This window comes from Mytilus trossulus, chromosome 2, assembly GCF_036588685.1.
Source record: "Mytilus trossulus isolate FHL-02 chromosome 2, PNRI_Mtr1.1.1.hap1, whole genome shotgun sequence".
Lineage (NCBI taxonomy): Eukaryota > Metazoa > Mollusca > Bivalvia > Mytilida > Mytilidae > Mytilus > Mytilus trossulus.
Genome location: NC_086374.1, coordinates 73,319,869 through 73,344,741, shown reverse-complemented (window position 1 = coordinate 73,344,741; position 24,873 = coordinate 73,319,869). Strand labels below are relative to the sequence as shown.

General features: G+C 32.4%; 3 protein-coding genes across 4 annotated transcripts in view; 2 read left to right on the top strand and 1 right to left on the bottom strand.

Moving 5' to 3' along the window:
* LOC134707970 (tyramine beta-hydroxylase-like) overlaps positions 1–3,940 on the bottom strand; it is a 31,218-nt gene extending 27,278 nt beyond the window's left edge. The window contains exons 1-2 of one of the 2 annotated variants that reach the window (XM_063568160.1): positions 3,722–3,940; positions 2,296–2,497 (exon numbers count right to left, since the gene is read on the bottom strand). In XM_063568160.1, coding sequence (XP_063424230.1) covers positions 2,296–2,497; positions 3,722–3,741 — 222 coding nt within the window. In that variant the 5' untranslated portion in view covers positions 3,742–3,940. Of the gene's footprint in view, positions 1–2,295; positions 2,555–3,721 lie in introns of both variants that reach the window. The other variant, XM_063568159.1, reaches the window with a different exon arrangement.
* Positions 3,941–9,338: 5,398 nt separating this feature from the next.
* On the top strand, positions 9,339–15,553 carry LOC134707969 (uncharacterized). The gene is made up of 3 exons (XM_063568158.1): positions 9,339–9,442; positions 10,168–10,395; positions 14,849–15,553. Exons 2-3 carry the CDS (start codon positions 10,201–10,203, stop codon positions 15,272–15,274), a joined length of 621 nt encoding a protein of 206 aa, XP_063424228.1. The 5' UTR covers positions 9,339–9,442; positions 10,168–10,200; the 3' UTR covers positions 15,275–15,553.
* Positions 15,554–17,508: 1,955 nt separating this feature from the next.
* LOC134705391 (uncharacterized) lies at positions 17,509–24,013 on the top strand. Its single transcript, XM_063564130.1, has 5 exons — positions 17,509–17,613; positions 20,595–20,621; positions 21,135–21,173; positions 23,161–23,457; positions 23,743–24,013. Exons 1-5 carry the CDS (start codon positions 17,574–17,576, stop codon positions 23,757–23,759), a joined length of 420 nt encoding a protein of 139 aa, XP_063420200.1. The 5' UTR covers positions 17,509–17,573; the 3' UTR covers positions 23,760–24,013.
* Positions 24,014–24,873: the final 860 nt, after the last annotated feature.

Here is a 24,873-nt window from a genome sequence, read left to right as displayed (position 1 = left end):
GCTATAGATTATTATATAAGATTTGTAAGTACTTTTGACAAGATCTCTTTGTGTTTACTGTTATGAATTTAAGATAGACATGATTAATAACATTTGTAAATAGAATGTAAAATATATGCATATGATATCTGGGAATCGATGAGGATATCAAAATTTACATGTCCCCAATATAGATTTGTTGGTTATTGTGTTGTAAAATTGCACATCAAAGAAAAAGATTTGTACATGGTATCAGCTATATTGGAATATAAGTTAGCGACATAATTTTCTTTTGAAAATTTTGGTTTTGGGGTTTGTATGACTGTGAGAAGTAATTAATGTGATAACCATTTTTTTTTATTGCTCCAGCAATTTGAAAGTTTACTCCCTTTTTTTTTTTGATTTTCCCATTTCTAATTATTTTTACCGATTTTTGGGCTTGTATTATGAAAAGAAAATTAATCTATTGTTTATACTTACACTAAAGATGACGTGGACCAATCTGAATAAATTTAACTTGAATATTTTCTAAAATGTGTTGATTTTTAGAGTCAAATTGACCCTGTTGTCAATTTTGTCAATTTGGGATTTTCCTTTTTTATTATGAACAAAAACAATATTATTTCAACTTTTTTGTGATAACTGATTTGAAAAAACACACATCTAAGAATTTTGAAATGAAAGCAATGAATATGGGATGTACATATTTCTAGTAGAATGATCTCTTCATACCCCTCAACCATTTTCTCAACATTTTGACTAATGACACTAACTACGGGGCGCCGAATGGGACTCTTGTGGTTTTGTACAAAATTCAATTCTGTCATAACAAAATCATTTTTGTCTTACAAAACTATGTGCTACAGACTTGTTTTGTGAGAACTTCAATTTTGTGATGACAAAATTCATTTGTGTAGACAAAATTCATTTTTGTCATGACAAAATTCATTTTTGTAGACAAAATTCATATTTGTCATGACAAAAGTCAATTTTGTCTTAAAGGTATGAAATATAAACATATTTGCATACAAAATTGACTTTTGTTACCTGATACTGAAATTAAATCACAAAAGTCAATTGTGTACGGTAAGATTCAATTTTGTGAGACAAAATTGACTTTTGTGAAACAAAATTAACTTTTGTGAGACAAAATTGACTTTTGTGAGACAAAATTGACTTTTGTGAGACAAAATTGACTTTTGTGAGACAAAATTGACTTTTGTGAGACAAAATTCAATTTTGTCATTTTTGTTGAGACAAAATTCAATTTTGTCATTTTTGTTGAGACAAAAGTCAATTTTGTTAATTTTGTTGAGACAAAAGTCAATTTTGTCAATTTTGTTGAGACAAAAGTCAATTTTGTTAATTTTGTTGAGACAAAAGTCAATTTTGTCAATTTTGTTGAGACAAAAGTCAATTTTGTCAATTTTGTTGAGACAAAAGTCAATTTTGTCAATTTTGTTGAGACAAAAGTCAATTTTGTCAATTTTGTTGAGACAAAAGTCAATTTTGTGACGACAAAATTCATTTTTGTGATGACAAAATTCATTTTTGTGATGACAAACTTCAATTTTGTCAATTTTGTCTCACAAAAGTCAATTTTGTGTAACAAAAGTCAATTTTGTGTAACAAAAGTCAATTTTGTGTAACAAAAGTCAATTTTGTGTAACAAAAGTAATTTTTGTGTAACAAAAGTCAATTTTGTGTAACAAAAGTCGATTTTGTATGCAAATTAGTTCACAGAAACCGAACTAAACTAATTTAAATACAAAATTGACTTTTGTGGCTCAATTTTCAAATTAGGTAACAAAAGTCAAGTCTGTGTAACAAAAATGAATTTTGTCATGACAAAAGTGACTTTTGTCCGCTGATAGATAATTTTGTATTACAAAATTTCAAATTTGTAGTATGATACAAATTTTGTTAAACTGAACTCATTTTTGTTGAACAAAAGTCACTTTTGTCCGTACAAAATTGAATTTTGAGTACAAAATCACAAGAGTCCCATTCGGCGCCCCGTACTAACCGGCTTGGTTAAAAAATACTACTAAAAACTACTTTTTGTACAACCCTAAAGAAAGTTAAGTAGGATAAATAACATATTTTAAAAAGTTTCCGGAGCTCCTTGTTATATCTTTCGCCTGTCTTATAAAACATGTTGATTATTACAGATAACCTCTTAAAGCTTCCGTACATGTCACATCTTTCACCTCTGTTTTAAAGGATGGTCCGTTTTATTAATATGACCCCATAAAAAATATCTAATATGATAACAGCGGAAAAAAGATTATTTAATAATCAATAATCTACACCAACCTTTCCATGTCGAAGGAAGTCTTTTCCGAAATCGTTCAGTGGCCCTTCGCCTCCGTCTGCTCTATGTCCAACGCCATGCCATATATAATTAGGTTTACATGGATGTGGTAACTTATCGCCATTAGGAATCACATTTTGAAATCTTGGGAAACCTACTGCTACATTGATCACAATAGCAAGGCCATACAACTTAGTGACGAACCTATAATCATAACTTAACATTATGTGTAGCAAATGATTGTTTCCTATGAAAATAATACTGCAAAGAAAATTATTCAAAGTACATCAGTACAAATGAAAACAATATTAAGTTTGGATTTTTTTATATAACAATACATAACGGAAATTTAACCCTTTAAATGATTCATATTTTACAATTTAATTTACACACGTGCGGGTAAATGGTAATGAGACAACACTCAACAATACGAACTATAAGAAAGCGCAATTTGAACCACTGTGGGTATAGCTAGTTCTCCCTGAGTTGAACCCAAAACTAGCGAAGAATAAAACATTACGCTGTAGAAAAAAACCATCATCAAAATCAAAAACATACAAATAGAAAAATATCTTAATATCAAATAAATAAACACCGACTAGACATTACAAGAAGCAATGGCTATGGATGGACAAGACAGAAAAAGAACAACAAAGGCATGCATAGTTGTTAATGTCTGTGTCATTTTGGTCTCTTGTGGACAGTTGTCTCATTGGCAATCATACCACATCTTCTTTTTATATAATCATTCAGGACATCAATTCCAAGTTCTAGTCAGATCAGATGTTGATTATTTGCCGGCAAAAATATCTTTTCATTTAATGAACGAGTATGCTATGTATTTGTCTATAACCATTGACCACTGAAATTGATTCAACTTCGAAGTAAACCAGTTACTGTTGACCAGCGCCTGCATGCATGTGTGTATTTGAATACTTCAATAGACCCTGAATCAGTAGAGATGGATATTAAAGTAGAACCCGATTTTATTGACATGATTTGTGATGTTTCGTGTTGCTCAGACATAAGCTTCTATGTTATGTTTTTGAAGCTGTTGTTAGTTTTTTTTGTCATGTTTTTGTCAGTGTTTGTCTCCGACTTGTGGACTTGTATTAGGCCATATGATCATTCAACAGCCTCTAATCTTTCTATCACAGGAGTTTGTTTCTGACCAGGCTTTCGTACATTAACGACTAAATTGACGTCTCATTCTGTCGTTTTCCCGACATGGTAATGCTATAATATTATTATCCTCATCACTATCATGAAACCTCATAAAGCGCTTTAACTACAAATAACTTAAGTGGTGCCCCTGGAATTAAGAGTTATCATTTTAGATATAAAGAGTTCCAGTATCGGGTATCGAATACGTAAAATTGACGACGATGATACATCAAATATAAAACATTCATAATAATAAAAACTTACCTTATCAATACGTTGTACATGATGCACTGAAGTTAACAATATATATATATAGTTGCGGTTTACACTTCATAACGCCCGGGACTTTCTTTACAACCGGAAATTGATCATTTCAACTTTTCTGAGAAGACTTAATAAAATGTGTACAATCCATAAAAAAATTATCCTCATAATTATGCTTATATAAGTTTCTTACATTTTACAACTTTTAAACTTAAGTATCTGTTCTTGTTAAGAGCCAGTCTGCCAGAAAACCATGCAATAGGCTCCAAATGCAAAATTATCATATTGACCTGAAATTTTGCATACATGATACCTTCATGACAATAACTCTTTGTGCAAATTTTTTTTTTAAAATATTTAATGGTTGTCTCTGTTTGAAGCGCCATCTATAAATAGCCGTTTTTGGTCAAAATAAAGCAGAAAATTAGGCAATTTCAGCTGACAAATATCAGTTTTTATCATCATGTAACTGTTTAATTGATAAGATAATGTTGTAATACTGTATTTAAACTGTCAAAATATGTTAATACCTGAGGTAAAAAAAAAAATCCTATATTTGCGAATTCTGGTCTATATATCTATATATTTAAGAAATAGCCAAAAAGGTGAAATTTTCAAATTTTTAAAAGTGTATATTTTCTAAAGTGGGAAAAATATTTGAATGCCATTTGATTTTTCTTGAACCCTGATCATGTATCTACAAAATAAAAAAAATCCAATTTTGGCAAATGATCATAGTGCTGATGTGAATATAATTAATTTTTCAGGATTTGTAACACTTTAGGCTTTATGTCACAATAAACTCATCATAGATATCAGGACTAAATTTAGTATATACGCCAGACGCGCGTTTCGTCTACAAAAGACTCATCAGTGACGCTCGAATCCAAAACAGTTATAAAGGCCAAATAATGTACGAAGTTGAAGAGCGTTGAGGACCAAAATTCCTAAAAGTTTTGCCAAATACAGCTAAGGTAATCTATGCCTGATCATTGTCACTGTTTTATATAAATAAAATTATGCATGTATTATTTTCAAATTCATGTATTATTTTTTTTTAATATTGTTCCTAATTTTAGTATTTTGTTATGTAGATATAGGAAGATGTGGTGTGAGTGCCAATGAGACAACTCTCCATCCAAATAACAATTTAAAAATTAAACCATTATAGGTTAAAGTACGGCCTTCAACACGGAGCCTTGGCTCACACCGAACAACAAGCTATAAAGGGCCCCAAAATTACTAGTGTAAAACCATTCAAACGGGAAAACCAACGGTCTAATCTATATAAACAAAACGAGAAACGAGAAACACGTATATATTACATAAACAAACGACAACTACTGTACATCAGATTCCTGACTTAGGACAGGTGCAAACATTTGCAGCGGGATTAAACGTTTTAATGGGCCCAAACCTTCTCCCTTTTTCTGAAACAATAGCATAACATCACAACATATAAAAACATACGATAAAATATCAATTAGCAGACTTAACTCAATCAAAAAACGTATGATTACACAAAGAACGAATAAATTTGATCTGCGATATCTGAGTACAAATGCACAGTTAATTAAATATTAGAGACAAACAGTCATGTGTATGTCAATGAAAACATTTGTGTAGGAAGTTGTACAATGACACACGGGATATAAATGTAAACACAAATCTACTGCTGAAAAAGGTCTTTTTTTATGTCAACTATGATACCAATGGTTTTCAATTGAAATGTAGTTCAATGGGTAAAAAAAAATCGTTTTTTGATTATACATTCTAACTTTTCAGTTGAAGAAGAATGAAAGTCATTGGTATATTAGGTGTTGAACAGTAAACTAGAACAATGTTCGCATAATTATGATAATACTTGTGAACCTTCTTGTTTAATATGCTTATAATTTAACAAGCTTATTTCAAGGTTTCTTACGACTGAAGATATCTAGCAAATACATCGCACACTTCCATTACAGTAGTTTTATGTTCAAAACTTGATGTATACCCCATAATAAAATTTATTTTATAACTTATCAACATTCCATGAAAAACTGTAGAACGGGAAATCAAAATGTATGCTGTTTTATCCATTTAAATAAGATGTATAGGATTGTATACATATGAATGTGATAACCGAGAATATACGAATGGGTTATTATACTTTGCCATAAAATTGTAAACACATGGATCGTGATTTCAAAAAAGACCTCAATATATTTATAGCGGGTGTTTTTGACATCCCAGCCACACGTCTGTACCCAAATTTCATGTTAAGACCCCCCGTGTACAATGATTATCTGCAATAGAAGTGTTACTCGTTATTGTTTTCTATACTGATGATGTTATCCAATTAACAATTAAGACCTGTATTCATTAACACGTCAAATGTCAATAAGAGTATTACAAACCATTCACGCTCTCAATGCTAAATTTTAAAGGTATAATTTGAAGAAAATATACATTTACTTTTGAAAACAGATAAGCAGTGAGTGAGTATAGATGTATTTGAGTAATATTTTTTTTCAGTTGAATTCTTTAATAATTTTTGATTCCTTTGTATGCTTGGGTTCCATCTTTCTTCTAACTTTGTTCTTCATTAATTGAAATGAACTATAATTTCTGGGAGTGAATTTAACTATTGATGTATGTTCTAATATTAGATATATGTACAAATCGTTCAATTTTTATATTCCCACAAGTTATGTAACGCAATCTATAGTTGAAAATTCAAATTATCTTAAGGCTGATGTCGTCGTACGTCTTTTTCCTTAACATAGAAATATATATGGTACAATTCCCTTTTTTCACTGGAAACATTTTAATTTTCAAAAAAATTATTGTTCTTGAACGATGCCTAATAAAATTGGGAAAGGAAATGGGGAATGTGTCAAAGCGACAACAACCAAACCATAGAGCAGACAACAGCAGAAGGCCACCATGCAATGGGTCTTCAATGTAGCGAGAAACTCCCGCACCTGGAGGCGTCCTTCAGCTGGCCAGAGGCTCCTGACTTGGGACAGGCGCAAAATTGCGGCGGGGTTAAATAAGTTAACCATAGATAAATGATAACTAGTGCACTGAGACAACTTTGTGCCTTTATACTTGTCTTTTAAAGCATACATGATTTCTGAAGACAATGAAAATAATTTAATCATGATAAATAAGTACGTCGTTTTTGCTGTAAGGGATGGACGAATACCTTTCTGCGTTCGGTCTTTGTCTTTGTTGATGTTTTTTTACTTTTTTTTTCTCGATCTGATGAGAAAAGGACTTTTTATCTGATTTTTATAGTTTGTATTTATGTTGTACTGTAACATCGCTGTCCCAGTTTGATGAGAGGGTTGGTACCTGCAAACATTATTAACGTGTCTGTCCCAAGTCAGGAGCCTGTCGTTAAGTGGTTGTCGTTGGTTCCTTTTTGTCATATCTGTTTTCGTCAATAATGTTTTGTTTTGAATTGGGCCATCAGTTTTCTCAAATGAATTGTTTCATATTTGTCATGTCAGAGCCTTTTATAGCCGACAGTACGGTATATCTTTTTCTCATTGCTGAAGGATGTACGGTTAGATAGAATTGTTAACATCCCCTTCATTTTGAATTTTGGTTGATAATTGTCCCATGGCAACCATACTAATTATCGTTATTTTCATAAAGTGTTTAGAGAAATAAATGGAAATGTGATATATATGTCAATTAGACAGCAACCCAACTATAACCAACAAAACAAAATAGCTAAGGTATTCAGTAGGTTTAACAAACCAGCGTCAACATTAGATGGGATTCGATTGACATAATTCAGAGTAACTTCAGTTGTGTTGCCTTTTTCGAAGTTTTAGATCACAAATTCCTTCATAGATTAGTCAAAATCAACCTTTTATACTGATCACTGGACTTTCTAAAAAGTTGTTATCTGAACAATTTTAATGGCTTTGTCTGATTCATCACTATGCTCTTGTATGAATCTTTTATTATAATTGGTTGTACTGGATGTTTCAATTTTGTAAATCAAATAAGAAAATCGACAATGTATCCCTAAATATGGCGGTATCCCTAAAATGGCGACCAAGGGAACTCAAACAAATAGTCAAATTGAAACATATCTTTAGAAATTCCTGGCCCTTTTAAACTATGTCACGCTTAAATTCCCATGTATAAAGCAAATACGAATACGTTACTTCTGGATTTGTCACCAAAATTCTCAAAAAAGTAAAGAAAACTAAGATAAAAAAAAAATGCCAAACGTGGTTATCACTGAAAAGATTCCTTGCATGGGAAAGACAGAGAAATTCATGAACATGCATGTTATGTGATTTATTAAATTATTCTTCGGGATTTAAAAACTTTCCCTTTTTTATGAACCTTTGAATAACAAATAGTATTGTACATAAACGGACACGCCATGAAAATATGTATAGGACAAGCTCTTAACTTGAACTGTTGACTAATGGCTTAAAATGGATAAGCAATTACAAGCAATACATTGATATTATTTTTTCAAAATAAGAATATTGTTGGTTGTCTTAACCTAACATATAAAAGGTATATTTTATGTTTACACGCCCTCTATATTTATCGGAAATATCACCTGTCTGTTGGCACGGTGTCCTTTTAGATTGCACACTCTGATACATCTAAATCAGATATCTACATACTGTTTACACTCCCTGTATAAATAGGACTAAAGACGGTCAACACTGTAACATGTGCCAAATCCAATGGTGCAAGTCATCGAGGTAATTAAGTGTAAAATGCTCTCTTCCGAAGTCGGCAACTACCTTGATGACTTGAACCATTTAAGTTGGTATATAAAACTCAGTAGCATTTTTCATTGTCTAGATACTAGTATTTTGACCTCAGATATGGGGAATTTCCAATTACAAAATTCGTCTGGTCCCCAAATCGTTTCGTTCTTCTCGTGACGTCATATAACATGTAGACAAGACAATATATTATTTAAGTCTTACCTCTTCATTATATAAAACATACAAAACTTTAATAAAAACAACATCAGAAAACATGTATGAATGATTAAAATTGAAACGAGAGTACGCAATAGGATAAATGAAGATCTGTATTTGATTGGGTTTAAGCTGTTGTCATATGATATATAATCTATACCATAGTCATTTGAAGAGTTTGTCAACCTGCTATTTTTTTATCCTACCAAATCCGTAACTTTTTTCCTATGTCCTTTTTACTGCTAAGTCATTGGGCCGCCTAACGTATCTCGTTTCATTTGTATGTGTAAGTTTTATATACTACCCACAATCTTGTATGAAGGATAATGAAAGGTAAAAGAGCTTCATCCAAAAATGAAAGACAGACAGACAGACAGAGATGTATTAATAGATTTAACTAACCAAGTGACATAATTTTTCTAAAATCAAAGTACATTGTCAACAAGGACTAACACGTTATTCTTAATCACGTTGCTTTTGGCACTTAATTGTGAATGATTTATTTTTATTAAATGTTTCATCAGTGACGATCTTTCTCAAATGAGTATGCATATTTACAGTAAACATTTAATATGATTAAGTCCTAAGATAATTTGTATCTTATTCAGGAAATCTTTAACAACTTGGTGCTTTATTTCAACATTTTAAAGATAAAATCTTTAATTGTTCCACTTGATTATTTATATGAAGACTAGGACCATCACAATATAGTTACTAATTAAGGGAAGAAGTGTGAACTATTATATTCAAATCGTCTAAGTCTCTCAAGTCGGTAAGTTTTTGTTTTCAAGATTCAATATTGTATTAAAGTCTCGCCACTTGAGAAATCTTCGTATTTTGGAAATCGATTACAAGAGAAATTAATTCAAAAGTTTAAAATACAAACTCGTTTAAATTTTAGATTACTCTTGTAAGGACATAATATAAAGCACATCTTAACTATAAAAAGAAAAAAATCAAACTAAGCTGTAATTGTTTAATAATATCATTTATCAAATAGAAAACGGGTAAAATTCGTTGAAATATGAAAAAGAAATTGTAAAATTTATTCCGATGATCGATTCCCATCTGTTTTTTTAAATATGTTTTGCCAATAAATCGCTTCAAGTTAGGCTATGATCAAAACCCACCATATGCTTTTTAATAAAACGATACTAAATTCTACATAGTTTGATACTTACACATATACATAGGAATTATTTTGTTTTATACATGTACTAATTTCCAGTATGCTCTTGTGACTTGGCCCGATTATAGTTGGTGTATACCCAATTTATATGGCAAAAATTCCGCTCAAATCGGTGCTTTATTGGCCGGCTTTAACTGTCAGTGAGGTGAGAGTTGTTTTGCTCCTTGTTTAAGAACACTTATACAAACTCTTTATTTTTTTATGTGCATATACTGATTTTGTGTCATGATTTGATAACAAAAATCCTTTTTTATTTTTAACATAAATTTTTATCATGACAAAGTCAACTCAATATTTTCAATTTGTAGATTTACGTATACAAGTAAAGCAATATTTTTGTAATGGCGACAACTGCAATGCAAAGACCAGCAACTGTATCTTTTGGAGGTGATATTGTCCTTGACCGCCGACGAGGTTCAAGGTCATATAGTATTCAGCATGATAGAAGAGATTCATACGATCAGCTAAGAAGACAGTCAATCAAATACCAGTTCCCGAATCCAATACTTGAAGCAGAAATAAAAGATTCTGATTTGGTATGTTTTCATTAAAAAGTAAAATATACATCACGAAAATAATTTCTCGTTCTAATACCACGCATTTTGATTATACCGTTTTGTAATTAATTCTGACAGAACAACATTCAATATTTCATGACACCTAAAGTTGTCAAAACCCTAATCATCTTTCGGTAAGATCCATTTACTGCAAATTCGAATAGGTGGTTTGTTGATTATTTTTTACAAATAATTTAAATGGTTTAAAATCAAAGATTAATGTTAAAGCTAATACATTGCCTTTTAATTTTTAAATATTTTGCATTAATTTTTCATCTTTATTTAGTTCAATGAAACATCTAAATATACATGCACAATTCAAAAAAATAAAACATATATTTAATTACTAGTAGAAATGATGCTTGATTTTTATACCATGCATTCAGTTTTTAGTAACAGTTTGACTCCAACAACCATGAAGGATATATAGAAGCCTACACTACAATAAGTCAGTGTATTACGATATTTCTCCACTCGATACAGTTAAATTTTATTAATTAAAGGCTTGCCGAGCTTTTTAAATAATTAGAATTTAACTGTCGAGAGTGGAGAAATATCGTAATACACGAGTTATAGTGTAGGAATCTGTTTCTCTGATCATTTTCATCATTCTCTTTCACAGATTTTTAGAAACTTGTGTTTTTTTTATGCAACGCCTTCAGACAATGTTGCCTTTTTTCATGACGTCACAATAGGAAAATTCAGAAGAAAACAAAACATTTTGACGTCATAATCAAATTTCGGCCAATCATTTGCCGAGAACAGATTTTTCACTAGTGAGGAGAAGTATGTTTCTCACACCGGTCAGGAAATGTGAAAATAGTATAACCCCGTGAACTTGCGGCATGAGTCCGTGAAGTTCGGCACGGGTTACATTAAAGTCTGTAGGTCTATAATCGACACTTTGGCTGCTTTAAACGCAAGACCGTATAAAATATATACAAATTTATTAACACAAGTTTACAGTTCGAAAGCTAGGGGAAGACTGCCCAAGCAACAGTTTACAAAACATAAATTAAGTCAAAGATAAGGATTTTAAAACATTATAAAAGGTTCTCATAAAATATAAATATAATAGTCCAATCTTATGTAATAATAAGCTGATCATTGTCCTCCGGCTTAACTTTATAAAATAGCGATAATTGCTTTTGTAGTTCAAGTGTTAGAAACATGTATTATCTCTCACACTCTTGACAGCCATCGGATTAAGTTGTAAAATAGTAAATCTATAATCTCTTTGGATATTTGAAAGAAGAAACATTATATTTAAGAATAAATCAATTTAAAACGAAAACTCATATAAATATTCAAAACGAGAGTTCATATAACTATTCAAGACGAGAGTTCATATACATATTCAATTCAAAACGAGAGTTCCGAAAAAGCACTAAGCAATTTATAGTAAAAGTTCCCATTGTCACTTTTCTTCCGGTTATATTCTCCACTACTTCCCCGAAGTGCTCGTCCCGAGCACAAATTGCTACATTTCGTTTTTGGGTTTGTAATGTTATTTCATCTATTGGTAATTCGTCTTGTGATAAATCGTCTTTTGGGTAATTCGTCTTTGGGTAATTCGTCTATGGGTGATTCGTCTATGGGTAATTCGTCTATGGGTAATTCATCTATGGGTAATTCCTCTTTCTGGTTGCTGAAAGTGTGTACATACTGAAAACATCACGAACATAGAAAATGCACATATATTGGACCTTTTCATTAATATACACAGGGGGTATGAGGATGGGACTTTAAAAATATATAAATACTCTGACTGGGAGAGGGACTACAACAAATATACTTAATATTCTGAGGAGTGGGACTACTGACATAAGTATACTAAAACGCTCTGAGTAGGGGGACTACTGACATAAATATAATAACGCTCTGAGGAGCGGGACTCCTGATATAAGTATACTAACTCTGAGGAGGGGGACTACTGACATAAGTATGAGTAGGGGGACTACTGACATAAATATACTAACGCTCTGAGGAGCGGGACTCCTGATATAAGTATACTAACTCTGAGGAGGGGGACTACTGACATAAGTTTACTGTACTCTGAATAGGGGGACTTCTGACATAAGTATATTATACTCTGAGGAGGGGGACTTCTGACATAAGTATACTATACTCCGAGGAGGGGAAGTACTGACATAAGTAAACTAACGCTCTGAGGAGCGGGACTCCTGATCTAAATATACTAAAACACTCTGAGTATAGGGGGACTCCTGACATAAATATACTAAAATGTCTATTTCAACTTAACAACTCAAAAGAGCATGACTCCATTATATGTATAGATCTATAAAACAAATTGCGGCTGCTTTTACTATAATCATAAAAGTAGGACTAAATATTCAAAGAATTGGAGGAAAATAAAAAGGAGTTGGCAATAATTAGCATTGGCCCGTTTATGATTCCAACAAAACTACACTATACTGGAAGGTTTTCGAAAACACAATCAAGAATTTTAACCGATTATCAGATTATCAGTGGATATTTCTACCTTGTAAGCAGGCTTTGATCAAACATAATAATGCATTTTCTGACATGTAGTATACAGATCGTCACTCCTGTACACCCAACGGAAACAAGACCACAAGATAGATGACGAGTCCATCTTGCATTCTTGTTTCGCACCAAAATTGTATTATAAAATGATTTTGTTACACCACCGATAATCCATTTATGAACAAGCTCAACCGTGTAAATTTGCCTACTTATAGCATGTTGTATTAAATGATACAATAACGACAACTAAAACAATAATTGTGGTTATTTCAGTATACTATAGTCAGTGATCCTTGTTCAAAGTTACAACCTTCACTTGTGTAAAACACTAGGTTCTATGATACAACAAAGATACACAGACTTTAGCTTGATTTATGGAGGTGTTCTTACTACCATTGGCAAATATCTCAGAAAAAAGTGGTAATTCATCATAGAATAATAAAATCGGTTCTTAATAAATTCTAAATGTAAAAATGAAAATCGAAAACAGAACCTATTTTTACATTTATTGAACAATCGGCCCTTGAACAGTTTGTAATTGCAAACAGATTAAAAATATTTGGATTGGGAAACTTTTTCTAGAATTTACAACCTGTCTTTGGTTTATGTATAAGGGACTTGTGGAACTTAGCACTACTATGATAAAAAATGAATTGTCTATTCTGATATATTATATTTAGGGGCGGTTATGGATTAAATATATTAAAATAATAGGGATAATGTAAAACTGTGCATTCTCAAAATGTTCGTAACTATGACAGCATGTACCACACTTACCATCACTTGTGGGTTGGGTTTGTGGTTTAGGATTTTCTTGATAGCACTGTTGATTTTGACTGGTTCTGGCTCCGATCCTATCTGAATGGTAATGTCTGCTAGCAAAGCACATGGAGCAACATACTCTGGTCTAAGTCCACGATATGTAAACCGGTCCGCCATTGCCGTTGTTCCAACTAGAAAACACAGTCTGCATTTTCGGTTTCGAATGCTTTAAAATGTTCCATTTTCGGTAATTCCATTTTTAAATTTTCTTATACTGGGACTAGTTCATAAATAAAACACTCGCTTGGCTGCTTAAGGTTACGGTAATCGAGGAGTCCTTCCCAATTATAACCCCGTGAACTTGCGGCATGAGTCCGTGAAGTTCGGCACGGGTTACATTAAAGTCTGTAGGTCTATAATCGACACTTTGGCTGCTTTAAACGCAAGACCGTATAAAATATATACAAATTTATTAACACAAGTTTACAGTTCGAAAGCTAGGGGAAGACTGCCCAAGCAACAGTTTACAAAACATAAATTAAGTCAAAGATAAGGATTTTAAAACATTATAAAAGGTTCTCATAAAATATAAATATAATAGTCCAATCTTATGTAATAATAAGCTGATCATTGTCCTCCGGCTTAACTTTATAAAATAGCGATAATTGCTTTTGTAGTTCAAGTGTTAGAAACATGTATTATCTCTCACACTCTTGACAGCCATCGGATTAAGTTGTAAAATAGTAAATCTATAATCTCTTTGGATATTTGAAAGAAGAAACATTATATTTAAGAATAAATCAATTTAAAACGAAAACTCATATAAATATTCAAAACGAGAGTTCATATAACTATTCAAGACGAGAGTTCATATACATATTCAATTCAAAACGAGAGTTCCGAAAAAGCACTAAGCAATTTATAGTAAAAGTTCCCATTGTCACTTTTCTTCCGGTTATAATAGCACAAAAATTAGAGAAATATATTTCCTGTACTCTATGTATATACCGATAAATACCCTCTATACTTTTGGTTTTGACCGGTTGCCTTCTTTTAAGTTTCAAAAATGTTTAAGGGGGCCGGAGCTTTCACTTATATTATATATTATAATTCATTCTATCAAATATATTTTGAAATCTAATCTCTATTATATATTTTTCAGCCGGAAGTAAACGAAGAAGACATACGGAAACACGTTTTTGGTAAACCTGTTAGTGAAATGACATTTATTGGTCTGGATACATCAGTTCGTAGACCGACTGTTTCAAGTGCTCGTCATTCCGTAATATGGGCACGTGACCGGAAATTGTACGAAGAACGAAATAAATTTCATGTGGAGGAATTTAGAAATCAGCCTTACATGAAACATGAGTACCCGACACTTCGAAAACATTATCCAGGAACATGGAAGTTAGCAACAAGAGACCAAATCGACGAAACAACTGATAGGTTATCGCACACACCTGCTCCAACGGCTGCAAGCTTACATTTACACAAGTTTCATTCGTACCTGTATAGAAAGCTTCATGAATCGAATCATATGCCAAATTCAAGCTATCGAAGGCGACCGAAGACTTCTGTGTTTTGAATCTGATAACACAATGCATACATTGTTCTATTTTGCAATCGAAACATCGTATCAAATAAGTTTGCATCTATATTTTATACTTTGAATTATAAATTCATTAAGGTATGACAGAACGTACAAATACGTGATTTATTATATAGTGTTATAGAAACAAGAATCACGCATTCATGTCCTAAAAGGATAAAGAACACACAAAACTATATACATTAAAATAGATTTGTCATGTTGTGTTAAATCTGTATTGTTTTGAATTGAACTAAATTAAAGCATTAAATCTTTGGAGGTTATAAATAATGAAATTTACAAATAACAGTTTTTTGTCACAGAAGGCTTTTCTACCGAATTATAAACATTTTTATTAAGGGGCCAGCTGAGGACAACCTCCGGGTGCTGGATTTTCTGGCTACGTTGAACACCCATTGGTGTCCTTCGCCTGTTGTCTGCTCTTTGGTCGGGTTGTTGTCTCCGACATATTCCCCATTTTCATTCTCAATTGTATTTGATACTGATTTTAGAAGTTAAAGGTTATTACTTACCTGCCTATAAGATGATGTGCAGTGACGTTTTCAGAGACTGTATTTAATACGGGAAAACCTTGTTTATTCATTAGTTTTAGTTGCATTTGAGCTAGCTTTTATCGCCTCAAATTCTTGCCCAAGTCGGTGGCCCGTTTTTCAATGGTTGTCACTGGTTAATGTCTGTCATATTTATTGTCGTTTATTGTTTTGCACATAATTGAGGCCGTTAGTTTTTGCGTTTGCATTTCGTCATGTTAGACACTTTCATAACTTATGCAGTATGATGATGATAATGGAGTTTGTTCAGTGTTGATCCCTCTTTATAGTTTACATCTACGTCATGGTTCTGGTTGACTTGTCACGTTGGCAATTATACATTTTTTTGGTAAATGAGATATCATTTAAATGCGCTTCACGGTTTTGAGAATAAGTGAGAGTTTTGAAGATGTGATTGATTGGTTCTGTACAGAAAAAAAGAAGCTACATACATGTATTAGTACCTCTCTTATTAGAGGGTGGTAAAGGGTTATTTTCGTGCAACGTTTTCGGCCTATTTATTTCACGTGTTTTCGTGTTTTGAGGTTTTATTTCTCGTTTTCTCGTGTTTGTTTCGACGTGCGTGCCTCGTGTTCTCCTTTAGTTATTTTCCGTGTTTCGTGTCGGTACTCTTAATTTCTCGTGCTTGTCCCGCATTTGATTTAAAAGTAAACTGGGACTTAATTCAAAGTCAATTTGGAGATTGTTTCAAATTATGTGTTCCCAGAATATTTAAAATTGCTATCAAATTAATTATTATGAATAATATTTTTCTTTCAAATCAGTTGTAACTAGCGGACGCTTAATAGTGATTGCAGGGTCATCATGTCCATTTGATAATGACAAGATGATCTTTAAGAACGGCTAATTAATATATTATTTTACTTTTTCCATTAATATTTACGATTCTATTTCTCGTACTTCGTTTTTTTTCCGATTTTTATATTCCGTGCAACGTTTTTGTGATTTTTATTTCACGTGTTTCCGTGTCCAGGGGCCCCCTTTACTATACCCGAGTTTTGTAAAGAATCACTTTCAACTATTCACCAAAATTGCATTAAAAAAAGGAAACAATTCACCTGTTATATATACAAAATGAAGCATAAAAACTTTCATGTAAAGTGACTACCCATTTAACATATCTTAACAAACAGTATTCAAAAAAATATAATTTTCTAATACAAAGCAAAACTACTTGTTCGGTTCAAAGATCAAATAAGGTGTGTCTACAGTTTAAGAGAGAAAAAAACTAGTAAACTGTATCTTTCATGGAAATTGATAAATCATGCGATCACTCCTGTGTTTATAATGAAGAGAGATCTTGGATATACGTCAATAGAATGAAAACACATCAACACAAAACAAAAACCAAAAAAAAACATCTAAAGGATTGCATACTTAAAACAAGGTGATCGATTTTACCTACTGACCCTTCGAGAGCATTAACCCTGGATTACGGTAGGATCCGTGTCGCCCAATCTTTATAATTCGTGATTTTTGTTTTTTCCGTTTCATCATGTTTCTAGTTTTTTTCTTCATCTTATGGTTTTGTATAACAATTTGGTATCTTCTCATTTTTGAAAGTCCAAATCTAGTTTCAAGTCGGAAATGACTTATGTTAAATGTTTACTTTGCTTGTTATGATTTTATCTGTTCCCTTATCTTGCTTTTTTTTCGTCATACAATTAATCATACTGGCTATATATGTGTCGAATTTATATAGGACTTAAACAAACAAGAATACTATGGAGATACTGTTGAAACTATGTACGCTATGGTTTATAGGTTTGTACTTTACAGCTATACATGGTTTCAACAATTAAATAGATAAAGAAACTACCTCGGCTGGTAATGTTTTAGTCTTCATTCACAAAACTCATGTACAACCCTTTGAATGAAACAAAATGTGAGATATAAGTCAATGATATATCATAGTATATATGGCAATCAAATGACACACCATACAAAAAAAAATAATTACATTTAAAAAATCTAAAATATTTGGTTTGGAAATTTTACTGAACCTGTTGAAATCATTTTACAAACGGATTATCACATTCTTTTTTAGCTCACCTGGCCCGAAGGGCCAAGTGAGTTTTTCCCACCACTTTGCGTCCGGCGTCCGGCGTCGTCCGTAGTCCGTCGTCCGTCGTCGTTGTTAACTTTTACAAAAATCTTCTCCTCTGAAACTACTGGGCCAAATCAAACCAAACTTGGCCACACTCATCATTGGGGTATCTAGTTTAAAAAATGTGTGGCATGACCCGGTCAACCAATCAAGATGGCCGCCACAGCTAAAAATAGAACATAGGGGTAAAATGCAGTTCTTGGCTTATAACTCAAAAACCAAAGCATTTAGAGCAAATCTGACATGGGGGTAAATATGTTTATCAGGTCAAGATCTATCTGCCCTGAAATTTTCAGATGAATCAGTCAATCGGTTGTTGGGTTGCTGCCCCTGAATTGGTAATTTTGATGAAATTTTGCTGTTTTTGGTTATTATCTTGAATAGTATTATAGATAGAGATAAACTGTAAACAGCAATAATGTTCAGCAAAGTAAGATCTACAAATAAGTCAAATGACCAAAATGGTCAGTTGACCTGTTTAAGAGTAATTGGCCTTTATAGTAAATTTTTAACCATTTTTCGTAAATTAAAGTAATCTTTTACAAAAATCTTCTCCTCTGAAACTACTGAGCCAAATTAATCCAAACTTGGCCACAATCATCTTTGGGGTATCTAGTTTAAAAAATGGGTGGCGTGACCTGGTCAACCAACCAAGATGGCCGCCACGGCTAAAAATAGAACATAGGGGTAAAATGCAGTTTTTGGCTTATAACTCAAAAACCAAAACATTTTGAGGAAATCTGACATTGGATAAAAATGTTTATCAGGTCAAGATCTATCTGCCCTAAAATTTTTAGATGAATCAGTCAATCGGTTGTTGGGTTGCTGCTCCTGAATTGGTAATTTTAAGGAAATTTTGCTGTTTTTGGTTTTTATCTTGAATAGTATTATAGATAGAGATAAACTGTAAACAGCAATAATGTTCAACAAAGTAAGATCTACAAATAAGTCAACATGACCGAAATGTTCAGTTGACCCGTTTAGGAGTTATTGCCCTTTATAGTCAATTTTTAACCATTTTTTCGTAAATCTTAGTTATCTTTACAAAAATCTTCTCCTCTGAAACTACTGGGCCAAATTAATCCAAACTTGGCAACAATCATCTTTGGGGTATCTAGTTTAAAAAATGTGTGGCGTGACCAGGTCAACCAACCAAGATGGCCACAAAGGCTAAAAATAGAACATAGGGGTAAAATGCAGTTTTTGGCTTATAACTCAAAAACCAAAGCATTTAGAGCAATCTGACTTGGGGTGAAAATGCTTATCAGATCAATATCTATCTGCCCTGTAATTGTCAGATGAATCTGACAACCTGTTGTTGGGTTTCTGCCCGTGAATCGGAAATTTTAAGGAAATTTTGCTGTTTTTGGTTATTATCTTGAATATTATTATAGATAAAGATAAACTGTAAACAGCAATAATGTTCAGCAAAGTAGGATCTATAAATAAGTCAACATGACCGAAATGGTCGATTGACCCCCTAAGGAGTTATTGTCCTGTATAGTCAATTTTTAATTAACATTTCCACTGATACTTCTGGGCCAAGTTCATTACAGATAGAGATAATTGTAAGCAGCAAGACTGTTTAGTAAAGTAAGATTTAAAAACACATCACCATCAACAAAACACAATTTTGTCATGAAATCATCTGCTTCCTTTGTTTAATATTCACAAATACAAAGGTGAGCGACACAGGCTCTTTAGAGCCTCTAGTTTACGTTTACTCGAGTTAATTTGAAGGTTAAAGGTTATTATTTTTACATTGTGGAAAGTTTATTTTTCGCTAAGCACTAAATTCATTTGTGATATTGTAATACACTTGCGTCCAATTAGTCATACTCAATCGAGAATTATAACTTGCTCTCTCCAATACCATGGTTAGTGTCAGCTGATTTACCAATAGCCGAACAAAAGAACATACGATTTAAGAAAAAATAAGTACAGAAATCACATTAAAATAATGACTTAAATATAAAACAAACAAATCAAGAAAAGAATAGTATTCAATATCATAAATTACAAAAGATTGTTGGATGTTGTGGAGAGAAGTTTTGAATCTAGATTTAGATGCCTTCTTTAAAAGACTTAGCGTGAACTTGTTGATCTGTATGGGATGAAATAATTTTGCTTTTAAACACAGCGTAAGAAAAAATCTTTTATATTCACACTCTAAAATAAACAAATCATAAATCTTCGAAAAGCGATTTATGATTTGTTTATTTTAGAGTGTGAATATAAATGATTTTTTCTTACGCTGTGTTTAAAAGCAAAATTATTTCATCTTGCAAGGAATATAAAAGTAAAAAATGAGAATTTGTTTATATATTTCATTTTTTCATCAAACAAAAGGATCTTTAAATTATTCATAATCCCTGAAATTATATTAGGGAATTTGTAGAATAATTATTAAAATGTTCAGTGATTATGTAAAATCACTGGTCATTTTCAGGGATTATATATAATTACTAATGGTTTTAGTGATTCTACATATTCCCTGAAAATCAGGGATTCTACATAATCCCTGATTATACAAATTCACTGTAACATATATACTTATAATTCTGGTAGTACCGCAGTTCCTTAAAGTAAGGTTTCTGTAAAAGTACAGCATTTTCAATGTGTCTCTTACCTTTTACAGGAATAGTGTTTACTATCAACATTTCAGGTAAGTGTTTGTTCCAATTAATAACAGTTTTGAACAGAGTTGTCGCTTGTTTTGTAACACAGTTGTCGCTTGTTGCATATTACCAAATTACAAGTCATTGAATATAACAAGTATAAAAGAGTGATGTAAGTAGCACATTTGTTTAGGGTGAGTTTTTCACGAGGCAACAGATGATAATCAGAAAGATTACATTATATTTCCCAGTAAACATCTCTACACGAAATTTATCAAGGTTTATATATATAGTAAAGGTTTAAAATTGCAATACGAATATTTGTTAGTGATTATAAGTTTTATGTAATAAACATGTAGCATGAGAAATATTAAACAATTTTTGGTTGAATTGATACTAAATTGTGAGCACGCATTTGAAAAGTTCCGAGTAAAACTGTTTTTATTTGTATTTGCTATCAATTTTTTAAAAGAAGTGACTTATTTCCTCATTATTATAAACTTTGTTGAATTAATGTATTGATACTACTGTTATAATTTACAACTTATGCGTTTCCTCAGTTGTAGAAAGCACAAAAACTTGTCACAGTCCAACAGCTAGTAAGTATAGCTCGAAATATGTTTTGGAAAAAAAATCAGAAGAATTCACCGAATACAATAATAAAAATTGTGAATATTTTATATACAGTTTATGTTGCTACACATTTTCTGCACTATCCAACTTCAGCATCTGGTCATTTTCCTAGACATACAGTGTTAATTTATTTTAAAACAGCTTTGTCATCTTTTTGTTCGTGACGCTTACTCCTAAATCGCTTTTTAACCACGTTTCAATTAATGTATGCATTGTAGAAAAGACACATTTTATTGACACTACTGTTTCTAAAGTTTGGTTTGGCGCCAGAAAACGAGTTTAACCCCGCCACATTCTGTATGTGCCTATCCCATGTAAAAAAAAATTAAGAATGAAAATGGGGAATGTGCCAAAGAGACAACAACCCAACCATAGAGCAGACAACAGCAGAAGGTCACCAATAGGTCTTCAATGCAACGAGAAATTCCCGCACCGCGGAGACGTCCTTCAGCTGGCCCCTAAACAAATATATACTCTTTCAGTGATAATGAACGCCATACTAAACTCCAAATTGTACACAAGAAACTAAAAGTTGAAATAATACAAGACTAACAAAGGACAGAGGCTCCTGACTTGGGACAAGAGCCTGTAATTCATTGGTTGTCGTATGTTTCCGTTCATTGATTTGTACATACATCGAGCCGGTTTTTTTAACGGTTTAAGTGGCTCGTTATTAAAGACCATACAACTGCACCTGTAGCTGCTTTATCTCTTGAGATATAGTTTTCCGTGGATAATTGTTTCATTGGCAATGCCACGTCTCCTTATTTTCTATATCATAAAACTCTTTTCATGCCTATTTCTAAATGTTAAGTCTATTTTCGAAATGAAATATTTTTAAGTATGACAGGAAGTAAGATGTCAACTTATACTAATAAAATTGAGAAAGGAAATGGGGAATCTGTCAAAGCGACAACAACCCGACCATAGAGTAGACAACAGCCGAAGGCCACCAATGGGTCTTCAATGTAGCGAGAAACTCCCGCACCCGGAGGCGTCCTTCAGCTGGCCCATTAAAAATATAAAACAGTGATAATGGACATCATACTAAACACCAAGTTGTACACTAGAAACTAAAATTAAAAATTATACATAATAAAGGCCAGAGGCTACTGACTTTGGACAGGCGCAAAATTGCGTCGGGGTTAAATATGTTTATGAGATCTCAACCCTCCCCTATACCTCTAGCCAGTGTAGAAAAGTAAACGCATAACAATACGCACATTAAAATTCAGTTCAAGAGAATTCCCGAGTCCGATGTCAGAAGATGTAACAAAAGAAAATAAATAAAATGACAATAATACATAAATAACAACAGACTACTAGCAGTTAACTGACATGCCATTTCCAGACCTCAATTTAACTGATTGAAAGATTACGTATTTATCATATGAGTATCAGGCACAATCCCTCCCGTTAGTGGTTTAGTATCATACTATCATAAAATATATGAGAAGAACATAACCCGTGTCATGCCAGTATGTCATTTGGTCTCTGGTAAAGAGTTGTCTTATTTGCAATCATACCATAGATTCTTATTTTTATATTTACATCCGGCAAACAATGCAGCAATCAGATTTCAGTTTGATGATCGAAACCCAAAATATTCAATATTTAAGTTCATTGATTATCATTTATAATGCAACTTTAATAATCAAATCAAAATCATTTATGTTTGTCGAGAATTGAGAAAGAAGTCCTAACTAACATTAAGAAAACGTTACTACATGTAATTAATGCAAAGTCTTAAACTTTTTATGTAAATATTTTGACTTGCGATTACCATGTTAATGGTGGCAGCCATGTTGCGAAGCACACGATTTACCGCCTATTAGTAAATCTGAACACCGAAAAGTATCATGAAAAAGTAAGGACTTTGTCCTCCGTAGTTTCACAATTAACATCCAACAAAAATCGCCAGCATCTACATTGCAGGGTGTTACTTTATTTCAGTATCACTGTGTAAATCATCGTCTGATGATGTTGACAGCATTCATACCCACTGCTATGTAAAGAAGGTATACACTGCGCATGGTTGGTTCACAGAAAGGGGCGGTACAAATGAATCTGTATGCATCACCAATGCTGGTATGAGCACCATCAACAATCCGGATTGTAGGGCGACAACAACTCCACACTGGACTACATGCTTTGATTGTTGTCAACAAATCTATTGTGATCCTGCTAGTGTGTATTGTAATGCACAAGATGATATCAATCCAAAATACATGCCCTTATATATGAAAACAGGTATGAGATTTTTGTAGAAATACTTCGAAAAATTGTTTTTCAACATTTCAACATAAAAATCGACAATAAAACTAGTTATATTTACTTAATAGGTAAAGTAACTCACCCTTTTCCAAATAATCTTTCAGCAGAACATTTGATATTTCCAAGCAATCAGTCATTCGAATATACTCATGACCTATACTTCATGATCATACTATACAAAAAAGCGAATTCACATCGATATACATCATGTACATTATTTTGAATCCTACAACTATTTATATACATTAAATTTCTTTACAGGTAGACACCAGCTATAACAAGGTTGTGAACTGATATTAACGATATACTGTAACAGTCAAAAAAAATACAATTCGTTACGGACATTATTATTTGTATTGCTTAAGGAGGTTTCGGAAATTGTTTTCAGATGTTCGGACTCCTTGTTTTTTTCCATTAATACAGGGTTAAATATTTTGCCCTATAAAACCCATTTTTCTTTTCATAGAAGACTTCAATAGCTCATAAAGGTCTATTTTCCAAAAATTAAGCAGATTCTTAATTTTTTGTTCTTTTGATTATACCAATGCAAATGTAAGATAAAAGTCCGAGTCAGCCTTTTTTCCCGGCAAATTTTAAAACTCAAATAACTCGAAAAGGAGCTCCATGACCTATCAATATGTTTAGCTTTTTTTGTTCCATAACTGGTGCTCTTCAACATATAGTATCAATTTCAGTTTCTTGATTTTTTTTAATTCACCTCAGTACATTCTTAATTATCAAAAAATGTATCGGCGATATTCCCTCCACTTACACCACAAATAAAAAAAACAAAACAAAAGAACCTGGCTGTTCCAATTCTCGAACCGGGGTTGTTTTAGGCGTATCTTATTATTTTTTGTCATTTGAAAAATGTTGTGTTGTTAGCAGACCTTTGATTCTTACAAGCTGTTCAATCCCTAAGCTGTTCAATTCCTGCACAACTATCCAAGACTCGAGGCCAGTAAAAACCAGTTGCACAGACACCTGGTTATTGTTGAAAATAAAAAAGAAGATGTGGGATGATTGCCAATGAGACAACTGTCCACAAGAGACCAAAATGACACAGATATTAACAACTAAAGGTCTCGTACGGCCTGTATTCTGACATCAAGAATAATTTGGTTATGCTTGTTATTTTGTTGCTGTTACACAGATTTGTAACTCAAATCTCTAGTCATTGATATGATACAGTGGGAAATAATAATTAAAAAAAACAATGACATACAGGAACATTGCATATAGTCTAATAGTTCAGAAGTTAGTTTGTCGTTGTCTCTTTTCGTTTTCATTTTCCAATAAAGTTTTTTTTTCTGCTGCGGAGAGGGCAATTTCATCCTTGCTATAAACTAGGAAAAGAAAAGAAAAACACTACTTTACTGCTATAATACTACA